The sequence below is a fragment of the Lygodium microphyllum genome, chromosome 4 (genome assembly GCF_053477565.2).
Source record: "Lygodium microphyllum isolate KBCC chromosome 4, Lygodium_microphyllum_v1.1.10, whole genome shotgun sequence".
Taxonomy (NCBI): domain Eukaryota; kingdom Viridiplantae; phylum Streptophyta; class Polypodiopsida; order Schizaeales; family Lygodiaceae; genus Lygodium; species Lygodium microphyllum.
The window spans coordinates 146,020,936-146,045,782 of NC_141138.1; the positions used below are offsets into that span (position 1 = coordinate 146,020,936).

Below are 24,847 nucleotides of genomic sequence, written 5' to 3' on the forward strand. Positions count from 1 at the left end.
CCACATAAGAGTGACCTGCATTCACATCAAACATGGGCTGATCTACCTTTTCTTTTCCTTTTCGTGATACCTGCATACCACTATCTGTATTGCTTTGAGAAGATTCTCCTGATCTCAATCTGCCTGTCCATGGTGAAGAATGTGAACCACTGCTAGAGGACGCTCCAGGTCCACTAATATTTTGTGACTGCTGCTGTGAATTCTGTGCAGCATTACCATTTTGTGCATCTACATCATCAATCACATTTACTGGTTTATACCAGCTACTCATCTCATCAAAAACATCTCTGCTCACTGTAAACTTACGAGTAGAAGGGTTATAGCATCTATACCCTTTTTGCTGCAGAGAGTAACCAATAAAGATGCATTTCTCAGCTTTTGGATCCAACTTGGATCTCAACTCATCTGGCACATGTACATAGGCAATGCAACCAAAAATTTTCAAATGAGAAATATCTGGTTTTCTACCAGTATACCTCTCCTCTAGAGTCATCCTATGTATTGCTGCAGTGGGAGTCCTGTTCATTATGTAGACTGCTGTAGCAACTGCCTCAGCCCAATAAAAATTTGACAAGTCTTTTTCGTTGAGCATGGCACGAGATATCTCTCCAATATGCCTGTTTTTTCTTTCTGCAATTTCATTTTGTTGTGGGGTATGACTGCATGAATATTGCTGCTTTATGCCATGCTCCTGCAGGAACCTTGCAAACTCATTTGAGAGGTACTCCCCCCCTCCATCTGACCTTAGGCATTTTATCTGCAGACCTGTTTCTTTTTCAACCATAGCTTTAAGAGTTTTGAAATGCCCAAAAACTTCACTTTTCTTTTTCATAAAATACACCCAAACTTTTCTGCTATAGTCATCAATAAAAGCGACAAAATAATGGCAGCCTCCAAGAGATGCAGCTTTAGTAGTCCACACATCAGAGTGGATTAATTCCAATGGCTTCTTACTCTCTTGAACATGTCTAGGAAATGGTTTCCTTGCCTGTTTTTCAAACTGACAGGCTTCACATACCTTATGCATTTCTGCAACCTTGAATTTAGGCAATCCTGCAACAATATTTTGGGCCTGCATTGATTTAAGTCGTTGTACATTAACATGACCAATGCATTTATGCCAGATATCAATATCTGCAACTACGCCGGTCCCATGTGCAAACATTGCTGCACTCAATTCAGACATGTCTGCATCCAACGTAAACATTCTGCCCTTCTTCTTTCCTTTTGCTATCAAGCGACCTTTATTTTTCATATCCTCAACAAAGCATCCATGAGGATTAAATCTGACCTGCAAGCCCTGCTCAACCATTTGACCAACAGAAACCAGATTCTTGGTGATATTCGGAACATGAAATACATCGGACAAGTATTTCTTTTTCCCATCCTGCATAGACAAAGGAATTTTTCCAATCTGCACAATAGGATGTGCAGTATCATCACCAATCTCCACAAATCCTGGTTTTTCCATTTTCCTTGCATCCTCCATCCATTCTGCATGACCTGTCATGTGGTTTGATGCACCTGAGTCAACATACCATACATCGTTGCTTTCTTCTGCACTTGTCACAGAATTGTTCATGTGCTGCACCATAAACAAATGCTCATTTCTTTCATCACCCTGTCTACTAGAAGATGCATAATTTCCTTGTTGCAGTTTTCCATTCATGATGTCATTCTGCTTTTTATAGCAGTCTTTAGCCATATGACCCATTTTACCACAGTAGTAGCATTCAACATTGTTGTTTGCATTTTGGCCTCTTTGCCATCCACCACGACCTCTTTGGCTCCCCCTGCCTCTAGAGTTACCACGTCCTCCTCCATAGGACTGGTTTTCTTGAGTTTGCTGCATATTCTGATTTCTACCACGGCCTCCAAATCGGCCTCCTCTACCTCTGCCTCTACCTCTTCCAGCATTTGAGTAGAAGACAGCTTCTTTTGAAGTTCCTCCTGAAGAAGATGCACCACCATTTCTCTGCTCCTCAGAAATTAGAAGAGCAATTAACTCCTCAAAATCAGAAAATCTTTCACGAACTGAAATGGATGTCCGAAACTGTGCATAATCCTTTCCTAGACCATTCAAGGTCACAGAAACTAAATCATCATCTTCCACTGGCGACCCAATGGAAGCAAGTGCATCTGCAATCTTCTTGACCTTCATGTGGTAGTCATTGATGCTCATATTATCTCTTTGCACATTATGCAACTCTTGCTTGAGCTGCATTTTCCTGGCTTGAGTATTTATGCTATACATTTTTGACAAAGTATCCCATGCCTCCTTTGGCGTACTTGCATCCTGAATATGCACAATCATAGAGTCTGAAATACTGATAGACAGCCAATACATAACTTTCTTGGCTCTCTCATGCCATGCTTTAAATGCCTGCATTTGCTGTTGATTGGGAACATCAGGAAGAACTGGTTCTTCTTCATTTCTTGCAACAAATTCCCAATATCATTTTCCCATAAGGAAATTTGACATTCTAAACTTCCATGCTTGGAAGTTGTTCTTGTCAAGCTTTTCAGTGACAATCTGTGAGAGAGAATCAGACGCCATTACAGAACACTGCAAAAAATTCTGTCACTGCAAAGAACACAGCTTCAGCCTCACAAGGGCTAATCTGCAAAACTGACGAAAGTGGTATTTGACCACACAGTCACTTCCTAGTGATGATTTTGCATCAACAGGCAACAAGGATGATTCTGTAACTCCCAATGTCTCTGCGCACAGGCATACGATGCAATTTCTACAGTAACTTTTCACCGACCTGTAGACAGTGGTCGCACAGCATAAAACGGGGTCTTTTCCTGAGTGCGTGCAGAAAACTTCCGCCTCCAAAACAGGCCCCGAAATGGCCTCAAATCAAAAAAAACAAGGTCGCCAAGGGCTAAAGCCCTCTCCCGCAGCATATACTGCCCTCTTGCTTCACCGCGAAGGGCGTCTCAACCTGAGACAATGCACTCTTGCAATTTCCAGCTGTGCTACCTGTAGAGATCTGCTCCCAAAACAGAAAGTGAAAGCAACACTGCTCCTCGTACCAGAACACCGCGAGCTTAGCTTGCTTTCTTGAGCTCCTTACCACGAACAAGGCTCTGATACCATGTCAAGATTGTGGGAGAGAAGGAAGGAGTCTCACTTGTAGCTTTCTTGCTTGCACAATGGGGAAATACACACACAGGTGGAGGCTGAAAACAGTTTTCCTCTTCTTAGTTGTGTAAGCCAAAAAAAGAACTCACATACAAAGAAATAGAAGAACCCTATATATGGGTCTCAAACCAAACTCAAATAACTAAGGTGGCATACTAACTGAGCCACGAACTAGAGTAGATAAGGATAGCTGTCATCTAGCTATTATTCATGGGCGGTGTACCAACCGCATCTGCAACTGACACGTCGGTGACATGAATGCACAACGGTCACCCTGGCATATCACGAGTGGAGCTCGATATCTCAACATAGGAAGCATGAATAACCATACTACCATGAGAGATGCCAGTCTTTTCTATGAAGAATTTGGCAATGCCTGACCAAGGATGACACTGAGTACATAGACTCTGCAACAAGGAAAGCCTCAAAGCGGCTATATGCAAATTGACATCTAGCAAAGCTACACCCCCCATCCTTTTCGAAGTGGTCATATGCTGCCAGGAGATCCATACCTGTCCCAAACGATTGCCTTTCTTTTTTCAGAGCATAAATCTGATAGGCTGAACCAAATCCAAAATTGACTTCTTTGTCCAAGAAAGTAGTGGCAGAAAGAATGAGTTCATACTAATCATTATACATTGAGCCACTTTTAATCTAACATGTAGTGGCCAACTCTCGGATTTCCAGTACATGAACTTGTCATGAATTCGGAAGGCCATCCAATCTAGCAAGGCTTGAGGAGCAACCTCCACACCAATAGGGTATCCCTAGTGTCTGGTTATATTGCCCCTTGGGATCATAATTCCATTCCAACCCAAGGCCTACAAATCATTCTCCGTACAGGAGAGAAGGGTGGATTTCTGAGTATTAATGTGAAGACCCGACACCAAAGCAAAAAGATTCTAGGCCACCATTGCCCAGTTAACATTAATACCATCTGCCTTAAGGAACATAAAAGAATCATCCGCCAAATATTGACCCACAAGCTGGTTAGCGCCAGGAAGAGTTAAGCCAACTATCTCACCTTGAGTTGCCAACTTATCCAGTAATGAGAGCATGGGGTGAGTAACCAAAACAAACAGCAAAGGGCTAAGAGGACAACCTTGCCAAAGGGGCCACCATTGCCCAGTTAACATTAATACCATCTGCCTTAAGGAACATAAAAGAATCATCCGCCAAATATTGACCCACAAGCTGGTTAGCGCCAGGAAGAGTTAAGCCAACTATCTCACCTTGAGTTGCCAACTTATCCAGTAATGAGAGCATGGGGTGAGTAACCAAAACAAACAGCAAAGGGCTAAGAGGACAACCTTGCCAAAGGGACCGGGATAAGGCAATTTCCTCAGTAATCCCTCCATTAAGAGCAATATGGGCCACAGCACCCTGACTGATAGTATCAACTATAGAAATCATACGAGGCCCAAAACCCATTGTAGACATTAATTGCTGCAAGAAAGACCAGTTGACATGATCAAAAGCCTTCTCAATATCTAGCTGAACCATAACAACCTGCTGGCTAGAAGCTTTTGCATAATCAATTCCCAGCTGAACATTCAAAATGTTGTGCATAATATTCCGACCTTTAATAAAACCGTATTGACATGGATGAATGAAGAGTGGAAAAAAATTTTGCAATCTATTGGCAATAATTTTGGAGAAGATTTTATATAACGATCCCATAACAAAAATGGGTCTCCATTGTTTCAAAGAGGTCGGAGAGGGAACCTTGGGCAACAATTTGATGATAGCAATCTTCCAATCCATAGGCATCATACCAAAGTTCCACACCTGCTAACACAAGCGTGTTAATGGGTCCTTAAGCTATTGCGCTTGGGCTGAAAACAGCTCATTAGGAAGCCCATCCCAGCCTGGACTTTTCCTTCTAGGCAAGTGAGACAACACCTCTTCCACTTCATCTTCAGAAATATCAACCTCCATTAGATTCACCCATTCTGGTTTGACCTAATTACTAACCAGGCCACGAATATATGTTCGAGCCGAGAGAACAGCATCAGAAGGAATCTATTGCGGACCCAACAAGGCCCTATAAAAGTCAGCAATCATCCGAATAATGGAGGTAGGATCGGTCACCATATCACCTTGCCCATCTTTTAAGCGCACAGCATTTTCCCGGGCATATTTCTGATGCAGACGAGCAAAAATTTCATGAGTTTGACAATTGTTATCATATAAAGCTTCTGCTTTGGCCAACAGTTTATATTTTGCATATTCCTCTTCCTGAAGAGATTGGACCTTGCCTTTCAGTCATTCAATGCATGTGAGCAAGTCATTGTTAGTGTCCCCAGTCTGACACAGAGACAAGGATTGAGCATGTTGCAATTCAGCTCGAAACAAGGAAGTATGCTGAATACCATATTGTCGGGATAATGCTCGCACATTATCCCTAAAAACCGCCCATGCTTCTATCCTTGTAGAGAGGACCCTGGAGCTAAAAGAGACTATCAGTTGCTGAACACTTGCCAAAAACTGATTGTGCTGCAAAAAAGATTGATTAAACCGAAGAGGCAAACCGGCAAGGAGAGCCTTAAATGCATGAACAGGTCTGTGGGTCATTTCCAAGACCAAGGGGTAATGATCTGGCAAAACATGCTGTTTTTCCACGCGCATATCGATGATTGCACGAAGAAAAGAGTCACTTTGACAGATGTATATCCTATCTAGTCGGGCCCAAGTGTTTGGATGCTGAAAAGAACGATAAGTGTATCCATCTTGTGATGGATACATCCAGGACCACATGTCCTATTTCAAAGATTGTTGGGTATTTGACTCACGCCTCACTTACGCCTACGCTCATATGGGAGTGTCGGTGATCAGTAGGACACTGGGGCACTTTTACTCTCGGTAGGAGAGGTTTTTTCCCCCAAACTTATAGTCTTATTGTCGTATGTGCTTATGTTACACACTTATGGGCACTTAGTGTGTGTCGGGTGTGAACACCCCCTTACAACCCTAAGGTTTAAGGGTTATACTTTGTACTTTCTGATTACACTCTTTCAGTCTATTCTCTTGGGTGTCGTGCTTCACTCTGTCTCTCACTCTCACACTGTCTACTGAATCTCAGCTGCACCTCGATCCTTCCATCTCACATTTGGTATCAGAGCACAGCTCTGAGCTCAGCTCCTGCCTGCAGTGTGCAGTCATGACCGCACCCGAGCCACCTTTGCTCTGCGTCTGCTCCAAGTCGTCAGTCTTCAGCGCGCCAGTGCTGTTCGTCAACAGTCGCCAGCGTCAGAGAGCCGCTCGCCTACTGAGCGCTGCCCACTCGTCTGTCTGAAGCACCGTCCTGTTCGTCAGACGTCGCTTCCTGCCTCCAGCTTACAGCGCAGACGTCTCCAGCTAACTTGGGGCAAGCAACCTGTCTCCAGGGCAACGTCTGCCCAGCCACGTCAGTCATCAGGTGATACGTCAGCTGCAGGCGCAGACGTCTGCCAGCGCGCAGGTTCAGACGACACACGTCCGCTCATCAGTTCGCCGCCTATCGTCCTGTTCGTCAGCGCCCAAACGGCCGCCCGTCTGCTCCAGTGTCCACGTCAGCCACGATGCCGCCTAAGCCGCCTGTCATCCTGCTCGCCTGTCGTCCTGTTCATCAGCGCAGTCCACGTTAGCCACAGCGCCGCCTAAGCCGCCTATCGTCCTGTTCGTCTGCACTGTGCACAGCAGGTACATTTTAAACAAAAATTTTGAATTTTAGCCCATAACAAAGCTCTGAAAGAGGAAGAGGAGGTTCATACGCGGCAGGCACAGCACAGGTGTGGGATAAATTTGATGCAAATTTCTGGACTGGATCATTAGAAATTTTGGGGCTTTTGTGTATTTTGAGGATAGTTGCATACGAACTGCTGGTACAGTCACAAAAAGACTGTTTTGACAGACACATTGGCAAAAATTTTGGGGATTTTGATATAACAGTATTGCTGAGCATTGTTTGCACCTTGGGAAGCGTGCATTAAAAGACAGTTTTTTGACAGAGTACGCCCTTGCACATTAATTGCAGAAGCGTGTTTGCTGCAATTTCTGGAAATTTGCAGATTTCCAGTCCATACTGCTTTGACATTGCTTATTTTGTCTTTGGAAATTTGTCATCATGGCAAATCAGGGAGGTGATGTCTTTACGTATGTATCCAAGGAAGGCAGATTGGACGGAAACAACTATTCGCTTTGGTCATTCATGATGAAGAATGTATTAGTGGCCAAGAATTTATGGGATTATGTCAATGGAGAGGAAACTCGACCGGGAGTTGTATCTCCCGCTACTCCTCCTCCTCATGGCGCACGTGGACAACGGGGACCTCAGCCCGCTCCACCTCAGCCACTTCCTCCAAGAACTGCAACTCAAAAAAGCTTGGGATACACGTGATGCACAGGCCTTGTCGCTGATTGCTCTGGCAGTTCAACGGTCCATCATGCCTCACATCCGTTCGGCATCTTCTTCACGAGATGCATGGTTGACTTTGGAGCATATATTTGCAGGAAAGAATGAGACTCGGATCTCTTTCTTGAAGAAAGAGTTGGAAACTCTGAAGACGCATGAGGGTGATTCTTTGGAGCATATGTTTGCAGGAAAGAATGAGACTCGGATCTCTTTCTTGAAGAAAGAGTTGGAAACTCTGAAGACGCATGAGGATGATTCTATGCAGGATCACTTAAATAAGATTCAGGACTTGAGAGAGCAGCTCATGAATGTAGATGAGTATTTTTCGGATGCACAGTTGATATCCACCACCTTGAATTCCTTACCTCCTTCGTACTTGTCTTTTCATACTGCATTGAACCTCACCATGAGGATTGCTGAGCACCCACTCACTTTTATTCAGCTGGTTAGTTTGCTTTTAGAGGAGGAGCAAACAAGGAAAAATAGTGGTGTGGATGCTATAGTCTCTGAGCAAGCTTTTGTGGCAAGACAGAAAGGCAAAAACAGCAAGGTGAAAAATGCTCCACAGAGTTCTGGCACTTCGGGCACATCGCAGAATCAGACACAAGAGGAGACGCAAGCTAAAAAAGGAAAATGTCATTATTGTAAGAAGCCCGGCCACTATATCACTGAGTGCAGGAAGCGCATTGCCAAAGAGAAGAAGAAGGAGTCAGGAATGTCTGTTTCTACTACTCCTTCCACTGCTAGTGAGTCCGCATCCTTTGTTGTGGACAGGGACTATTGTTTTACACTTGCAGTTATGACATCTCTTGGGCCGATAGAGCACTTAGCTCTACAGAGGATGCTGACACTTGGTTCTTTGACAGTGGTGCTTCTAGACATATTACATCTCGCAGAGATTTGTTTGCTTCAGTTAGTGCACCTCCCGTTGGGAAATCGATACAGTGTGCCAATAATGCATCATACCTTGTTCGTGGTATTGGGGAGATTCAGCTCACAGCCATTGATGGCTCTATTCTCCGCCTGGAGGATGCTTTGTTTGTGCCTGGAATCAAGAAGAATTTGCTTTCTATATCTTCTTTGACACATTGTGGTTTGCAGGTCACATTTGATGATGACCGTTGCATGGTTAGAGATAAAGAACGCATGACTTTGGTCTTGACAGGATCTTTGTGTCATGGTTTATATGAGTTGGATACTCTTTCAGTAGATCAGTCGACATACTTGACATCCACTCTTACTCCTGCTATGATACAAGCGCAGTTATGGCATGCTCGTTTGGGGCATGTAAACTTTGGCAGCTTGATGCTTTTGCAGCGTACTCAGATGCTGGATGGCTTACCTCTCTTGGAGAGACCTCCTGAGCACTTATGCGAGGGATGCATTTTAGGAAAAATGCATCGTTTCTCATTTCCTCGTGATATTGCCTTCAGAGCAACAACCAAATTGCAGTTGGTGCATTCAGATGTTTGTGGGCCTATGCAGACCATGTCATTGGGCGGTTGTTATTATTTTGTGACATTCATTGATGACTTTACACGTTTTTGCTGGGTCTACTGTTTGAAAAAGAAGTCAGAAGTGTATGATGCATTTTTGGCTTTCAGTGCACTTGTTGAAAACCAATCTGGATGCAAAATTAAAACTCTCCGTTCTGACCGAGGGGGGGAATACATGTCCTCTATGCTGAATTCCTTTTTGCAGCAGAAAGGCATAGTCCATCAGTATACTACTGCCTATACTCCACAGCAGAATGGGGTAGCAGAAAGGAAGAATTGGTCACTCATGGAGATGGCCAGATGTATGCTGAAGGCAAAAAGCTTGCCTCATAGTTTTTGGATGGAAGCAGTCATGTGTGCTTGCCATATTTTGAACAGATGCCCTACCAAACCCTTGAAGACCATCACACCTTTTGAGGCTTGGAACAGCCGTAGACCTTCTGTTGGTCACTTTCGTACCTTTGGGTGTCTTGCCTATGCCCATATTCCACAGATACTTAGAAAAAAGTTGGACAACAAGGCTGTTAAGTGCATTTTTATGGGATATAGCAATGAGAGCAAAGGCTACAGACTCTATGATCCCGTTACAAAGAAGGTTTTTGTCAGCAGGGATGTTGTTTTTGATGAAAAATCAGAATTATCCTTGGCTGGTTTGGATACATATCAGGCTGCCCGTGATGTTTTTGAAGGGCTGCTGCCCATTACTTTTGGTGATTCAGCTGGAGCTTCAGAAAATGAACCTAATGTTCAGCCAGCTGCTCCTATGGAAAGTGCAGAAATTCAGCCATTGGCTGATCGAAATATTCAGCATCATGCTGAAACTGAAATTCAGCAAGAGCTTGCACACAGTCAGGATGCTAGACAGCTACCTAGATGGTATTTGCAGACTATACAAGATAGTCCTTTGGATGCATCCATGGCTGGTCGTACTAGAAGGCAAACTCGTTTGCATGATTCAGCACATACCATAGAGTTTATTATGGCAGCAAGTACTCTTGATAATGAAGAGCCTGAATGTTATGAGGATGCACAACACAGTGTGCATTGGATGGCAGCTATGCAAGCTGAATTAGATTCTATTACTAAGAATCAAACTTGGGATTTGGTGTCCTTGCCATTTGGGAAGAAAGCCATTGGAACGAAATGGGTCTACAAACTGAAAAGAAAAGCAGATGGATCCATTGATAAATACAAAGCACGGCTTGTAGCTAAAGGCTACGCACAGAAAAAGGGCATTGATTATGAGGAGACATTTGCTCCTACTTCCCGTATGACGACCATCAAGTCTATGATTGCTTTGGCTGCACATTATGGTTGGACAGTGTATCAGCTAGATATCAAGACTGCATTTTTACATGGAGAACTTCAGGAGGAAGTTTATGTACAGCAGCCCATTGGTTTTGCAGTTGAAGGCTCAGAACATTTGGTATGCAAGCTTAAAAAGGCACTATATGGTTTGAAACAAGCTCCTAGAGCTTGGTATGCAAAAATAGATGCTTTCTTGCTTGGTCAGGGGTTTCTAAACAGCTCATCTGAGTCTACCCTTTACGTATGTAAAGAAGGGGGATCTATGTTGATTATATGTCTTTATGTTGATGACCTTTTGCTCACTGGAACAAATGCTGATCAGATTTCAGCATTCAAACAAAATTTGCAGCAAACTTTTGACATGTTTGACTTGGGAGTTTTGCATTACTACTTGGGCATCCAGTTCATACATAATGCTCGAGGTATTGGGCTATCACAATCAAGGTATATTGGGCAGCTTCTTGAGAAGTTTGGCTAACAGGATTGCAAGCCAGTTTGTACCCCCATGGAACCTGGACTGAAACTGTCATTACATGATGACAGTGGTTTGTTTGATATACATACATATGCTCCTGCAGTTGGATGTCTTATCTATCTATGCAACACTAGGCCGGACATACAGTTTGCAGTTTCAACTTTGAGCAGGTATATGCATCAGCCACGTATATCACATTGGCAAGCTGTCAAGCATGTTTTTCGCTACTTGCAAGGTACTCGATCTCTTGGGTTGCTTTATGCCAAGGGGGGACCACTGCAGTTACATGCTTACAGTGATTCTGATTGGGCTGGTGATTATGATACACGTCACTCCACTAGTGGCAATTGTTTCTTTCTTGGCTCTTCTTGCATTTCTTGGCTTAGCAAGAAACAATCCACTGTTGCCACAACGTCATGTGAAGCTGAATACAATGCAGCTTTCACTACCACAGTTGAATGCGTATGGCTTAGACGCTTGCTAGCTGATTTGGATGTATCTGTTACGGAGCCTACTCCTTTGTTCACTGACAGTCAGAGTGCCATTGCAGTGGCACGGAACCCAGTGTTTCATGCCCACACGAAACACATTGAGATCCATTATCACTTTGTCAGAGAGAGGCTACATGCACGTGATATCAGCCTTGTCTATTATCCTACCACCAGTAATGTGGCAGACATCTTCACCAAAGCTCTTCCTCGTGACAAATTTGAAGCATTTCGCGATGCTTTAAATTTGATATCCTTTGGTGGCGGATGATCCTTGTACTCTTGATCACTCTTCACTCCAGGGGGGTTTGTTGGGTATTTGACTCACGCCTCATTTACGCCTATACTCATATGGGAGTGTCAGTGATCAGTAGGACACTGGGGCACTTTTTACTCTCGGTAGGAGAGGTTTTTTCCCCCGGACTTATAGTCTTATTGTCGTATGTGCTTATGTGCTTACGTTACACACTTATGGACACTTAGTGTGTGTCGGGTGTGAACACCCCCTTACAATCCTAAGGTTTAAGGGTTGTACTTTGTACTTTCTGATTACACTCTTTCAGTCTATTCTCTTGGGTGTTGTGCTTCACTCTGTCTCTCACTCTCACACTGTCTACTGAATCTCAGCTGCACCTCGATCCTTCCATCTCACAAAGATGCCGCTGCAAGAGCGTCCCAAGCCTATCGCTCACGACCATCCATAATTGAATGCGGAGAGGTCGACTGCTCTACAGAAACACATGCATTAAAATCCCCCATAACAAATCCTGGACGAGCCATGGCAAGGTAGTGCAGGTCTTCCCAAAGCTGACGACATTCCCTTGCATTAGAAGAAGCATACACCCCTACCATCCACAAAACCTCACCCTCATAAATTATTTCAAGAATCAAAAATCGGCCATGTGGGTCTTGAGAGACCAACAATGGTTGTAGGGAGGAATTGACAACCAACATAACTCTCGATCTGTGCGGAGAACAACCACTAAAGAAAACTGCATAATCCTTATATACATATGAAGATCCAGCCAAAGCATGTTGTTTATGCTCCACATCACAAAAAACATCCCATTTTCCAGCTAGCACCACTTTCCACAAGCGATACTGTTTTCTGCCTGAAGAAATGCCTTTCACATTCCACAAGCAATTTTCATGATGAATCACAAATGAAAAGAACTACTGAACACTGCTTTTCTTTTCCCTTTTACATCAATAGCTTTGGCAACATGAAATCTCTCCATTTCACCTCGAATAACATCAACAAGATCTGCCTTCTGCAAACCGGCAATGGAAGCACGGGAAGGGAAGTGCTGTTGTTGGGAGCGGAAACCATCCCGAGGAGGCACAAGCCTCCCACGCGCATCGAATCGCAAAGCAAAATCAAAAGGCCTTTTATCTTCTACTGTCGAAGCACACGAAGATTGGGGTTTCATATAAAACTCCTTTCCTCTACATTGAAAGGTTTGAGTAATAGGGGGCGACGGAAGATGGGCAGGAATGGGGCAAGAATCCTTTCTTGCATTACGACGAACCACAGTAACCCAGGAATCCTCCTGAAGAGGCAAATTCCGCCCATCCGCAAGCAAAGCACGCTCCCTACCACCATGAGAAACGATCTTCTGGCCATCACCACAGCCATGTTGGGAAAGTTGCTCAGGATCAGCCACGGGCTTCTAAAACATCTGCTAAGGAAGATGGTCTTGCATTTCCATATCTGGGTCCATGGGGCATTGCCCTACCTCCATATTTTTGTCGCATTCCAAAATGAAATGGCCCAACTGGCCACATCGGAAACAGTGTCCTACAAAAGTACCCCATTTCAGCTCATACACCAACGTTTGTAACCCTGGAACCTCAAAGCGAATCTTCGTCGGGCAAGGTTTCCCTGTATTCCAAAGCATACATGCCCTATTCCGATTGCGGAAAGCCAGCCGAGGTTCTACCAAGACCTCCCCAATGGATTGCAAAACCAGAGGAAGGAGTCTCCAGAGATACGCAAGGAAATCCACCACCTCTACCCAAATTGGGCATGCTTGTCTCAGCACCTCCTGAAACTTAGCCATGGGTCTCCAAGGGACCACATGAACTAATTGCCCATCCATAAACAAAGGAATGCGTTGCATAATAAGAGCCCGTACTTCTACAAAACGCCATCGTCTATGAAGTGGGTGAAGGCCAATTGAGTACCCAAATCAAGGGGCAAAATAGATTAAAGACTTGCTGGTCACTTTGGACAGCAAGGGGAGTTGAAATATTGAAAGGGATTGGGAGAATCCCAGTGTAAGTCAACTTTTTCTTCAATAAAGCTAAAGAAATACCGAAAGGGGTGCCAATTTTGGGGCCAATCGGGTGTGCATTGTCCAAGATCAGTAGGTAAATTTGTATTTTCAGATTTGTATTTATTGTTTGCTGCTGTAATTAAGTTGTAATCACGGATTTACCACCCTATCCAAGGAGGAAGGCTGGTTACACTTGGTCACACATCTGCAGGTCTGTATTTCACACAAGCTAGACAGAAATACTCTCTCTGCTCTGCATGTCTGATTTTCCAGCAGCCTGCAGTCTCTCTGCCTCTCTCTCTCCCTCAGGTCTGTCCCTCCAGACTGGTCTGTTTCTGTCTGCCTGATGGTTTGGGCATGCACAAGGCTGCACCCCTGTGTGAACTGAAAGCAAAGGAGGGTAGAGATACTGTGCTGCAAGTTTGTGCCTGCACAGGACTGCACCCCTGTCTGAACTGCATGTGTGTCTGCACAGGACTGCACACCTGTCTGAACTGAAGTGGAAGAGGTTGTGTGACACCCTAGTCACACCTACACTACTATATGGAGCAGAGGTATGGGGCTGCAGCTTGTAACACAGGCATCTCAATCCACTCACTGATAAGTCCGGAACAGAGAGATTATTATGATGGATAGGATAGCATGGAAAGGCCATTGATCAAGATGATAGGACATATGATTAGGAGTAAGCCCCTAGCCCTCCACCCCACATCCCATTGTCTGAGCAGGGTTGGGGGCAACACCTATAGTCATGGAGGTACTCTTCAAGGCAGTCACCTTGAGGCATAAGTTATGGGATCTCCCGCGTAATAGAAACTTCAGTTTGGCACTAACTTCTTCTAGACAACTAGCAGCAAAGGGTAAGAAGAACTCTTGGTTTTCACGCATGACTATCTGGATGAGCCTACATCGTTTGGATATTGACCACCTTCCACCTTTTGACTATAGTCTTGGCTGCCCCACACGTTCTCTCAACCAACCAAAGCTGAACCAGGTGATCAAAGCTAATATCTTGAAGACTGAGATACCAAGGACATGGATCCACCCACAAGTCCCTCTAGGATCGAGGATGGAGTTCTACCGGAGTCACTTCCTACGCCTCTTTGATGATGGATTCACTATTTGGCCAGCATACATGGATACCCATCTCTCCCATAGCATATGGACTGCTATTGGTGGATAGATTCGTACCTCCTCTCATAAGCTACAACTGGAGACAGGTAGATGGACAAATACTCCAGCAAAGGATAGGACTTGCTAGCTTTGTGGCCGAGATCTTGAGACAAAGGAGCATTACATATGTAGATGTACAGTATACTATAGTCTATGACATACAAGGATGGTACCACTACCTCTTTCATGATGGTTTTGGACCTCTTCGTCGTGTCCTAGAGTACAAGGACCAAAGATGCCTAGGTCTTTTCTTCTTGGAGCTCCAAAGGTGCCGCATAGCACTATTGCAAGACAGGAGTGCCAGCTTACCCAAAGGGACCCGCACAAAGAGCAATGACAAACTCTTTTCACAGATCTGACCCTCTTTCACTTTGTTGAGCACAACGACCACATCTAAGGAGGCTACACCATAGTCAGATCAGAGCCATTATCACAAGACATCAAAGGCTCACCATTAGGCATATCAGTGGAGAAATTAGGGACTGCATCATAGCTAAGATCATGTGCAGACCTTGAGATCACCTGCAGCCTGTAGTCTCTACCATATCTTTCTATACAGAGTTCTATCGGATTTGGGTCTCCTTTTCTTTCTACTAATGGGACAACACTAGATATGGTTCTATTCTAGCATAGTCCCATCTTAAAGTTACTCTTAGCATCGTTTCATGGGCCACTTACTCATTTTAATGTTATCTTCACCTTGCTATGCCAAGGGACCAAGTCCTCTGCTAAACAAAAGCATCCCGAGTTTTCCAATTGTGCCAACAACCCTAGAAACGCAGGAATGGAATAGAATCTTCATATTTGGTTTTGCCAAAAAAGGGTATTTGGGCCGAGCAAAGTGTGTCCCAAACCCTAACACAGGCATCAGCGCACATGCATATGAGGATCTAGGACATCATTGCTCAGAGGCCCTGTATACCTCCACGATGTTACTAGTCTCAATCAATGTATATTAGGCTTTATCAATCTTGATTGTATCAGCTAGGGCTTTTTAGTAGCTTTTAGCTCTATAGTTCTTAGCTTTCTTTTACTTCTATAGTTCTTAGCTTTCGTTTACTGTTCATTTACATTTACAGTTCTTTTCAGAGAATTGTATCATCACAAAGATGGTTGTAACTCATGGTCTCAAAGATCACTTTGGTCTTTTGTAGATGTTAATTTCTCATTTCTCTCAGCATTGTATTGTGCATTTAAGTGGGCCCCTCGAATGTGGATGCAACTCATTACTAGCAATGCATCCAATTGTTGGTGCATGAGCTCCTTGCTTGAGGCAGAGTTTCCCACCATTGGTGCTAACCTACCTACCTAGCTTCAATTCTAAATTTTACTTTTTTGCATGACCATGTGGAGTGTTGGGGTTGAAAACTTCCTTGTTCACATGCATTCACTCTAATAAATAGGCTACACCTATTACTAGCATTCCCATAGCAGGAGCTTTTTTGCAAGAATAGTCAGATATATGTCAGTAACCTTATTTAAGTATCTAATCAGTAATTTTCTGTTGCACGTAGCACACTTTCCTATTATTTACAGCCACTCATAACTTATTTAGTTGTTTTAAAATATGTTCTTAAGGTGAAAGAGATGACAACCTCAATAATATAAATATTTCTTGTATTGTATTAAAATTACAGTTATGAAATACCTGCAGGAGCAAAGTTAAAGACTCGTACAAGGACACTTAATAGTGCCAAGACAGAAAATGCCATGCTGGCTGGTAATTTTCTATGCAATCCAGCATAAGTTGCAAAGATCAACAAAGCAGATAAGGGAACTACTCCATCCTGTATAGAGAAATATTGCAGCCTTCAGTGATCATAGAGAACAAGCGTTACCCATAGGTGCATAAGGAGATCATACGACTTGTCTAAGTCACAGTTGATCTTGTCAATACACCATGAATCAACACATAAGTAGCATCTATTCACCATGAGTCGTCAAGCATCCACAACCTTGAGAGTGGACGTAGAAAACTTGAAAAATAGAGCTCTTCTTATCCACTTCAGTTCATGGTTCCTGATATCAGCAATAACTCTGAGAAATGAAGCAGTCCAACCATTGAATTTGACTGTCTTTATACCCACTAAAAGCTCTCCTAACAATCTTATCCTGGAATCTGTGTGATGTATAGCTTCCCTTCGAAACTTTCCCACAGACCAGCCTATTCCAACCTGGGAAAGGTACAATGAAATTGCAAGTTGTAAGTTCACAATACAAGTGCATAGCATAGGAATCGTAATTCAAATGTAGATTTAGCATTTAAATGTGACATTCTAATTGCAGGAGTCTTGAACTAACCAATGCTCTAAAAGAAGCTGGATAAAGGGACTCAAAATGCAGGATAAATTTTAAGATCACTATCTATACTATCAGGTAGAAGCTGAACTCACTTGCAAGGGTTGAAATAGAAGAACCAAGGCAACACCTGGCACAGCTGCAATGCCAGCCTCTATAATCAGGAGACTGGATATGGCAGCAATCTCAAATAGTGAAAACCACACTGCACATCAATAAGTTGTTAGAACCAGCCATCTCAATAGCAAGTAAAAGAACCAGTATGTCACAAATAGCAGCCAAGAAGGAAAAATTATCTGCTGTATCATCAAATGAATAGAAATACTCAACAAAAGTGTAACATTATACTTCTGCCTATGCCAGTAGTAATCACCTACACGAGTGTTAACTGTTGGTCGGCTGCACTTGGATCACACAATTGAGTGCACATTTTGAAGACTTACTTGATTTTACAATTCATAATAGATCAAAATGCTTTGCATCACTTTGATTTGCAGTAGAACTTGAGTACAAGCTGAACTTTCCCAGAGTCCTGCAGCCTCAGCATACTCCCATTAGTGTAGCCAGCACCTGAGTCTTAGCAGGCTCCCATCTGTTAAGGCAGCACTTCCGCCTTTACAAGATGAATGGCAGGATTCTGATATTCCCTTCTCTCTTTGCATCTAGCAAATCATGTCTGGACTCTGCAAGTCTCATTGTCAAATCGCCACTTATATTGACTCTTAAGTAATGGAAGCATGTCGCATGGACCCACCAAAGACATAGAGCCCAAGAAGCAAATTCCTTGTCAGGTCTGCTCAATTGCAGGTGCACTCTACTCTTTCTTTCTTAATTTTACAAAATAAAGTATGTCTATTATACGGCTACAATAAAATCAAATATGGAAGTACATGGGGTAAACAGCATGCCTGGAGCAGAAAGTGGCTACATCAAGGGAGATAGGGAAGGGAAGGAAGGGGTGTTTTGTGCAACATCACGGAGGATTACCATCCTGTAGCATGAAGAAAAGGTTATGGAAACCCCAGATGTGAAGAAACACCTTCCAAAGCTCCTGATGATGCTGAGAGTCTATCCAGAGCCGCTCCTAGCTCTCACAAAGTGAGTAACTAATAGAGGACCAAAGCTCTACAAAAGTTGCATATACTGAAGGGCACTCACCTCTCCAGATCAGCTAGCAATGTGGCTTCAATATATGCCACCCTGCACGATTCCAAATGAGCTCCGAAACATCTATTGCAACAAGGAAGCCTTTATCATTTGCCAGATAGATAAGGCCCCCAAGCGTAAATGGCAGAAGCTAGACTCGATAATGAAGATTGTGTCCAACATTTCAGACTGGTAAACAAGTGCTGACTCTGACTCGCTGGCAAAAAGCTACCTAGGTGCTCCATTCTGAGCTGGCTCTACATAGTTGGAATCCCACCAATCATGCCACCTGGCAGATAGCACTCTCTGTGTGTGTGCGTGCGGGGGGGGAGGGATGTTGGCTTTGTGGTGTGTGGGTGGGGATGATCTGTGGGTGTTTGGTTCCTCAAGGATCATAGCATAAATCAAATATCTACTACGAGCTATGACCACCTCGTACTCCCAATTGCATGCACTAGAACTGCCTCACCTGCCACCCAGTAGATATCCTACATACTTGGATAGAATGGACACAGCCAGACTCCTAAGCTGTCCATTGAATATGCCTAAGGTCACCAAGCTGCAAGCAAGTCTTATCTATGATGTGCCCATCCTAAATGGCTAGCTATCTATCAATCTCCTTCTTCCAACTTAAGGAATACTTCTCAGAGGAGCAGCTTTTAAGTGTGTTCACCTCGCATAACACTCCTAACCACTTACTTGTCCAACCAGGTCTGGCTCTAATAGTTCAAGTCAATGATCCACAAACCACCCTTGGATCTATGTTGGATATTAGTCTGCCATGCTGCACTTGGCTTAAGAATCCCTCAATCCATTGATCCAAGTGGTGCAAGTAAGCTATACATCCCACCGACAATACCAGCAGGAAGTAATATTCCATGCTGTTGCTATCAAAACTTGGTCGACCACCAGAGCCCTACCCACTAGTGAGCAAGAGGCTATACTTGAGTATATCAACCTCCACCAATGGATTCAATCATTAATGCAAACTATTGAGTGGCTATTATATCAAGACACACCTGGAACCCAAGGTTTCTAACTATTTTCCCTTTGCTCACACATCTGAAGCCAAGATAGACTTCCAAGTCAAGATTTATGAGGAAACTTCCTGGTGAACCTAACACCTGCCCTGGCTTCTTTCGCCTAATCCACCTAGGCCACCTTGAGAAGCTTTGTATCTATTGAGTACAGTTTTGAGCTTTCTCTCGTCTACAATTGAGTCCATGTATTGTCATGTTCCCTCTATTTAGAATTGACATCATTAGCCACCCTTTTTCTCCCAAAGATAAAAAACATTGAATCCTAGCTTCTCTCCATCATTATAAGTTGAGTGTGACTGTAAGAGTTTCTTGTTTTCATCTTCTTTCATCCAATCAGAGCATAGTTTCATTTCAGCCAAAAGTCAGACAAAACTATCAACATCAAAGGCATCAGACATACAAGCCAAGCAGGAGAAGGAGATCATGCTAGGTCAATGAGCAGAAGACTGATGACCAAAAACAGTGTGGGGAGGAGAGTTGAAGTCGAAGTGTGAATGCACAAACAAAAGACATTTGCTCATAGCTTTGGAGTTTGTATGTGTTAGGTGGGAACATGGCAACAAATGTGTGACACATGACAAACTGCATCATATTTTATTCTTTTCCTAGTCAACACCATAATAAAAACAGCATGGCAACAACAATAAATTTTTAAGGAGCAAAAACAAAATTCATTCTTGTGCCTTCTCCTTTGCTAGTTGAAACAAAGGTCAACAGTTTCAGAAGTTTCATAAAAGCAAGCCATGTCTAGTTCATTTTAAATTTATCAACATGACTGTGTTATGCAATCAGAGATTTATGTGACTTAACAAATGTGGCTAACATGACTTGTGCAACCAATGTGACATATAACAAAAGTGGCTTATGTGAACATCGTGACTTATGCAACATTACAAATATTGAAATGGTCCAATTCAGAGTTTGAAGTAGATTTCCATCTCATTTGTAATTTTGAAGTATTTCTTGGCAAGTTTGTGAGTAGTTGGAGCAGTCTTGTCACATGCAGTTTGCATAATTAGCAATGTAGTGTCTATATGTTCATCATACAACCACTTATCTCCTACTTCAAGAGAAATATAGACTGCCAGTATAGCCTTCCTTGGGAACCAAAGGGAACTTGCTGTAAATTCTTCTTTTTGTCTTCTCTTTTGAGGTTCCACCAGTCCCAAATCAGCTTGCTATGTTGAACAAGAGAAGGGTGACAAGATGGAAGTCCATTGCAGTGATGATTGGGAGTAGTCAGCTTGCCATGTTGAACAAGAGAAGGGTGACAAGATTGAAGTTCGTTGTGACGACGATTGGGAGTAATCGGCAGCTGTAATGGCTTCTTTTGAGGCTGTTGCAGCAGCAAAACCTCCAAGTTTTTCCCTTGGCTTTCATTTCAGAACTTGTACTCAAACTAGGGGTGCCCTGGCCCCTTTTCTAAGTGAAAAGCCTCATTAAAATGACCAAGTTATCATTATTGTTTTGCGCACCTCGAACCATGTGTCCATGTCTTACATTAGAGAAATGTGGCACACATACCATCCTTGTACTGAGACACATGGCCCTTTATCCTTTAAAAGATTGTCCTAGGATTAGAATTCCATGACACATTAAAAGTCCATAAGGTAGTAAGTACTAATTTGACTACACTCTTTCACATAGTGCCTATGTGGCATGCTATGTGACACACAATTGCTGTGTGTCACGTCCCAATAATAGCAATGTTCAAGCAGTTAGGCCTTATAGCCTACCCCATTTCAGATGTTTGTTTATTCACATCTTTCACCAGCAAAAACAGAATCTAGGCACTTCCATTTTCATTACCCTAGGCAATCCATTTGTTTTACCAAGGCTAGAAGATGGTGAGTTCAAAGTGTCTGATATCACTATCTGTTTTCAAGAGTTATTCGCGCAATTCAAATGAACTTCAAAGCTGTATGTTCAACTATTGGACATTTACAACTTGGCTTCAGAACATGTCATCAGATATGATTGACTAGACTCTTGGTAAACAGTAAATAGTTCTTAGAAGGAAAGGGTAAAAGGAGAGCTCATGGCTGACCAAAGTGTAAATTACTCCCCGCATCAACGAGCTTTTGAGTATCATTGGTAAGCAAATTCAACATCCTTCCATGATGGCTGATATTGTTTAAGACTGCCAACTTTAACGATAGTATCTGGCAAACAACGGAAACACAAGCCTTTACAACAATTTTAAGTATATGCAACCTAGGGAAATTATCTTAGAAAAAATGCCATTTCTAGCTATGTTAATTTGAAAGTGTGTTATTTCTAGTGCTTTCTTTCTTTTTCATGGTTGATAACAAAAGTAAATGTACGTTTAAGAATTCCCCAAATGGTGTGCTGTTTTTTTCTTGCTCCTCCCCAAACCACATATTATTATCTTCTTGCTTCTCACTGATCAAGCTTTGAAAGCATCTTGCATACGAACATCATCACCACCTTGATACATGTATTCCTAGGATGGTGAGTGACCACAACCAAATTATCCACAAAATTAAGAAATGAAAGGAAACAGGATCAAACATCGGCAACTATATATCCATGTTGTTTTTTTTCTGACCTTGAATGATCGGTTTAAAAGATCTCTCTATGAGGATTGATGGTATTTGAGAGCACCATAAGTCTACTTGCCAATGTATGAATGGATTCAAACAATGACCTTAGAAGGTTAGGATATGGTTGTGAGAATGGCCTAGTCTATTATGGCTATGGTGTTTGGATTTGAGCATGTGGCAAGTATACTATTAAAGGAAAATTCTCCTTACATTCTCCATTCGTGCATATGCATATATGGAGCATTTTGAAGATCTTTTTAGATATACTCTAATTGGGCAAGCTTTTGGGGCTTATGTCTAGTTAGGCAAGATTTTGTGATAAAAGCTCATTGTGGCATAGTCCATGAAAGTTCACCCTTTTGAGAAAAGGAATTGAAGTTACCACTAAGTAAAAACGTGTGGAAAAAATTAGACCCGTATAAAATTGGACAGTTCTCTTTCAAGAAAAGAAAATTCTATAATAGAATGAACAATAACACCAAACCGTATGTGGTGCTAAGTAAAAGGTGTGAAGATCTCATGCATTCACAAAATCGCATTTCCTCCTCATCCACTCAAAGTCGCCCTATAGCCTCTCCCATCTCCCGCAGAGAGTATGAATAAGTTGAATCCCAATCCTAGCAAGAGCCTCTACAATGAAAACATCCAAAGGTCAAGCGCATGACTACACCTCGTAGTCCAAATGAATCGAGGAATGATGCCAACAATCAACTCCTATCTATAGCAGTGCCCCCCATTCCACTAAGTCGATTAGTAATTTGGAGTTAGAATCGTGCTCCAATGTTGACCAAATATAAGAAATGAATGGCTCCCTTGAAATCCTCATAATCACATACTCGGCCTTTCTCTGTGACCAAGCTACACACTAGGTCACTACAACAGTCTCAATTTTGACATCCTAAGCAATCTCCTCACAACTCTTGGGCTTTGGGACAATCCATAAACCATGCCACTAGGTCTCCTCTATCTCTCCACATCTTGCACATGCTAAAGAAGCAATAATGACCCATTTAAGTCAGGTTAACTTATTTCTAGGTTTTCACACTCTAGGTCTTTATGTACATAACAATGTCATACTAGCCTTTGGAACTCCAAAAAAATAGATTCTTATTGTGCTTGTTTTTGCACAAGACCCCTATCATAGTTGAGCTAGTAGCCAATTACTAAGGTCCTGAAACCAGCCTTCCTCCTCGGATACGGTGGTAAATAACCCAATTAAGCACTATTTACAGCAATTAACAAATTCACAAAACTGAAATGCATACTTTACCATATAATCTTGGACATTGGACACCCTGCTGGCCCCAAAACTGGCACCCCTTTCGGTATTTATTTAACTTAATTGAAGAAGAAGTTGATGTACAATGGGATTCTCCCAATCCCTTTCGGTATTCCAACTTTCCTTGCTATCCAAAATGACCAACAAGTCTTCAATCTGACTTGCCCCTTGATTCGAGCAATCAATTGGCCTTCATCCACTTTGATGGAGATGGAAAATGCCCCAAATTCATTGATTTGCTGGTCCCTCCAACTGAATTTGACTGAAAATGGCTTCAGCCCTGTTAAATCCAAGTCTTGGAGCTTCCAATTTCTCGCACACTTTCCAAGGCTACTACTAAACCCTAATTTCTGCTGCAGATTTACGACATAGAAATTTGAAATTTCTCAGCCTCTGGTGATCTCAATGTTGTAATCTTTGGAGCAAGGCTGTTAAAAGGCTGGGAAATGAGAGAGAATGCTGAGCAGAGAGAAATTTTAGGCTTTCTTTCGCGAAGGACTAAAGAAAATCTGTCATTTACTGCTGCTACCCTGTCTCAACAACTTGTAGATGCAAAGAGCTGAAGAAAATCAATCATTTACTATTATTGCCCTATCTCAACAGCCTGTAGATGCTTTCACCTGCTATTGATTGGTCTTCTCTTGCCCCTGGCTGCCTCAGAAGATCTTCCAATGGCTGCAAATCAGACCAGCAACATCTCCTCCCTCTCTCTTGCAGGCTGAATACACTAATGCCTCTCTCCAGCCTCTAAAGATGTTTTTTAGTCTTGCATGGGCATTTTTGACAAGTGGCAGCCTTGCCAAATGATTGAAAAATAATCTGAATGGCTAATGATTAAATTGGCTAGGCAACTTCCATTCCCGAGTGTCTCTACGCCATCTTTGACCATCAAATTGGCGTTAGATATCATTAAGCGCCACTTCTCTAGTGTCACCAACTGACACTTATGTCCAAATGAATGACCTAGACTAACAACTGGCACTAGATACCACCAAGTACCTATGAAGCATAACTTATAACAATTTTTGCCTTTGACATCCCATGATTTCTTCAGGTCTCGGGCCCAATTACACCTCACATGTGCAACATTTACTTAACCATGTGATTAAAAATTAATCCACATGTTAAGTGAGATTTCAAAAATACATGTCCTCATGACAACCTTCCCCCTTAAAATCCTTGCAATCGTCCTCAATTGCACTGCCAAATGCATCAAAACCAAAATAGTGGATTGGAATTTCCACAAGGCATCATAGTTAACACAACATTGCACATTGTTGCTCAACCATTTCATATGCCCAACACATGCTGAAAATTGCCAGTCAATCATAACATAACATAAGACTAGCAAAGAATCTTAAAAACATTGCCAAATTATCATGTGACATGTCTATTTCTCATGAGCTCAACTCATCTGGCAAAACCAAACCATAGCATAGCCTAACCAAGCATAAACCATGGCTAAAACATCAATGGCATCATAACACATGTTGTTGTCCATGGAACCAGATGTAAACCATTGAAAACTAAGCATAATCTAATCATAAACTTATCACTTGCTGATCTGAGAATTGATCACAAACTGCTGCAAATGTGACCCCAAACTGATCACAAACTCATTGCAAAAAAAACTGACCAGCAATCAATGCAAAAACTGATCCCAAAAGTGACCATAAACAGTTCTTAAGCTGATCAAAAATTAAGCTAGAACTGATCAAATTTTTGTCTCAAATTTGAGGCAAAATTCACGCCAAATTAATCAT

At 42.5% G+C, this 24,847-nt stretch overlaps 1 protein-coding gene across 8 annotated transcripts in view; it reads right to left on the reverse strand.

The window, feature by feature from the left end:
- Positions 1-24,847, reverse strand: part of LOC148037739 (uncharacterized) — a 132,891-nt gene that overhangs the window by 55,676 nt on the left and 52,368 nt on the right. For 7 of the 8 annotated variants that reach the window (XM_087676693.1, XM_087676697.1, XM_087676699.1 and 4 more), the window contains 4 exons: positions 21,289-21,403; positions 17,151-17,260; positions 16,713-16,931; positions 16,406-16,544 (listed from right to left, as the gene is read on the reverse strand). In XM_087676693.1, the coding sequence (XP_087532819.1) occupies positions 16,406-16,544; positions 16,713-16,931; positions 17,151-17,260; positions 21,289-21,403 (583 nt within the window). The remainder of the gene's footprint in view (positions 1-16,405; positions 16,545-16,712; positions 16,932-17,150; positions 17,261-21,288; positions 21,404-24,847) is intronic. The other variant, XM_087676701.1, reaches the window with a different exon arrangement.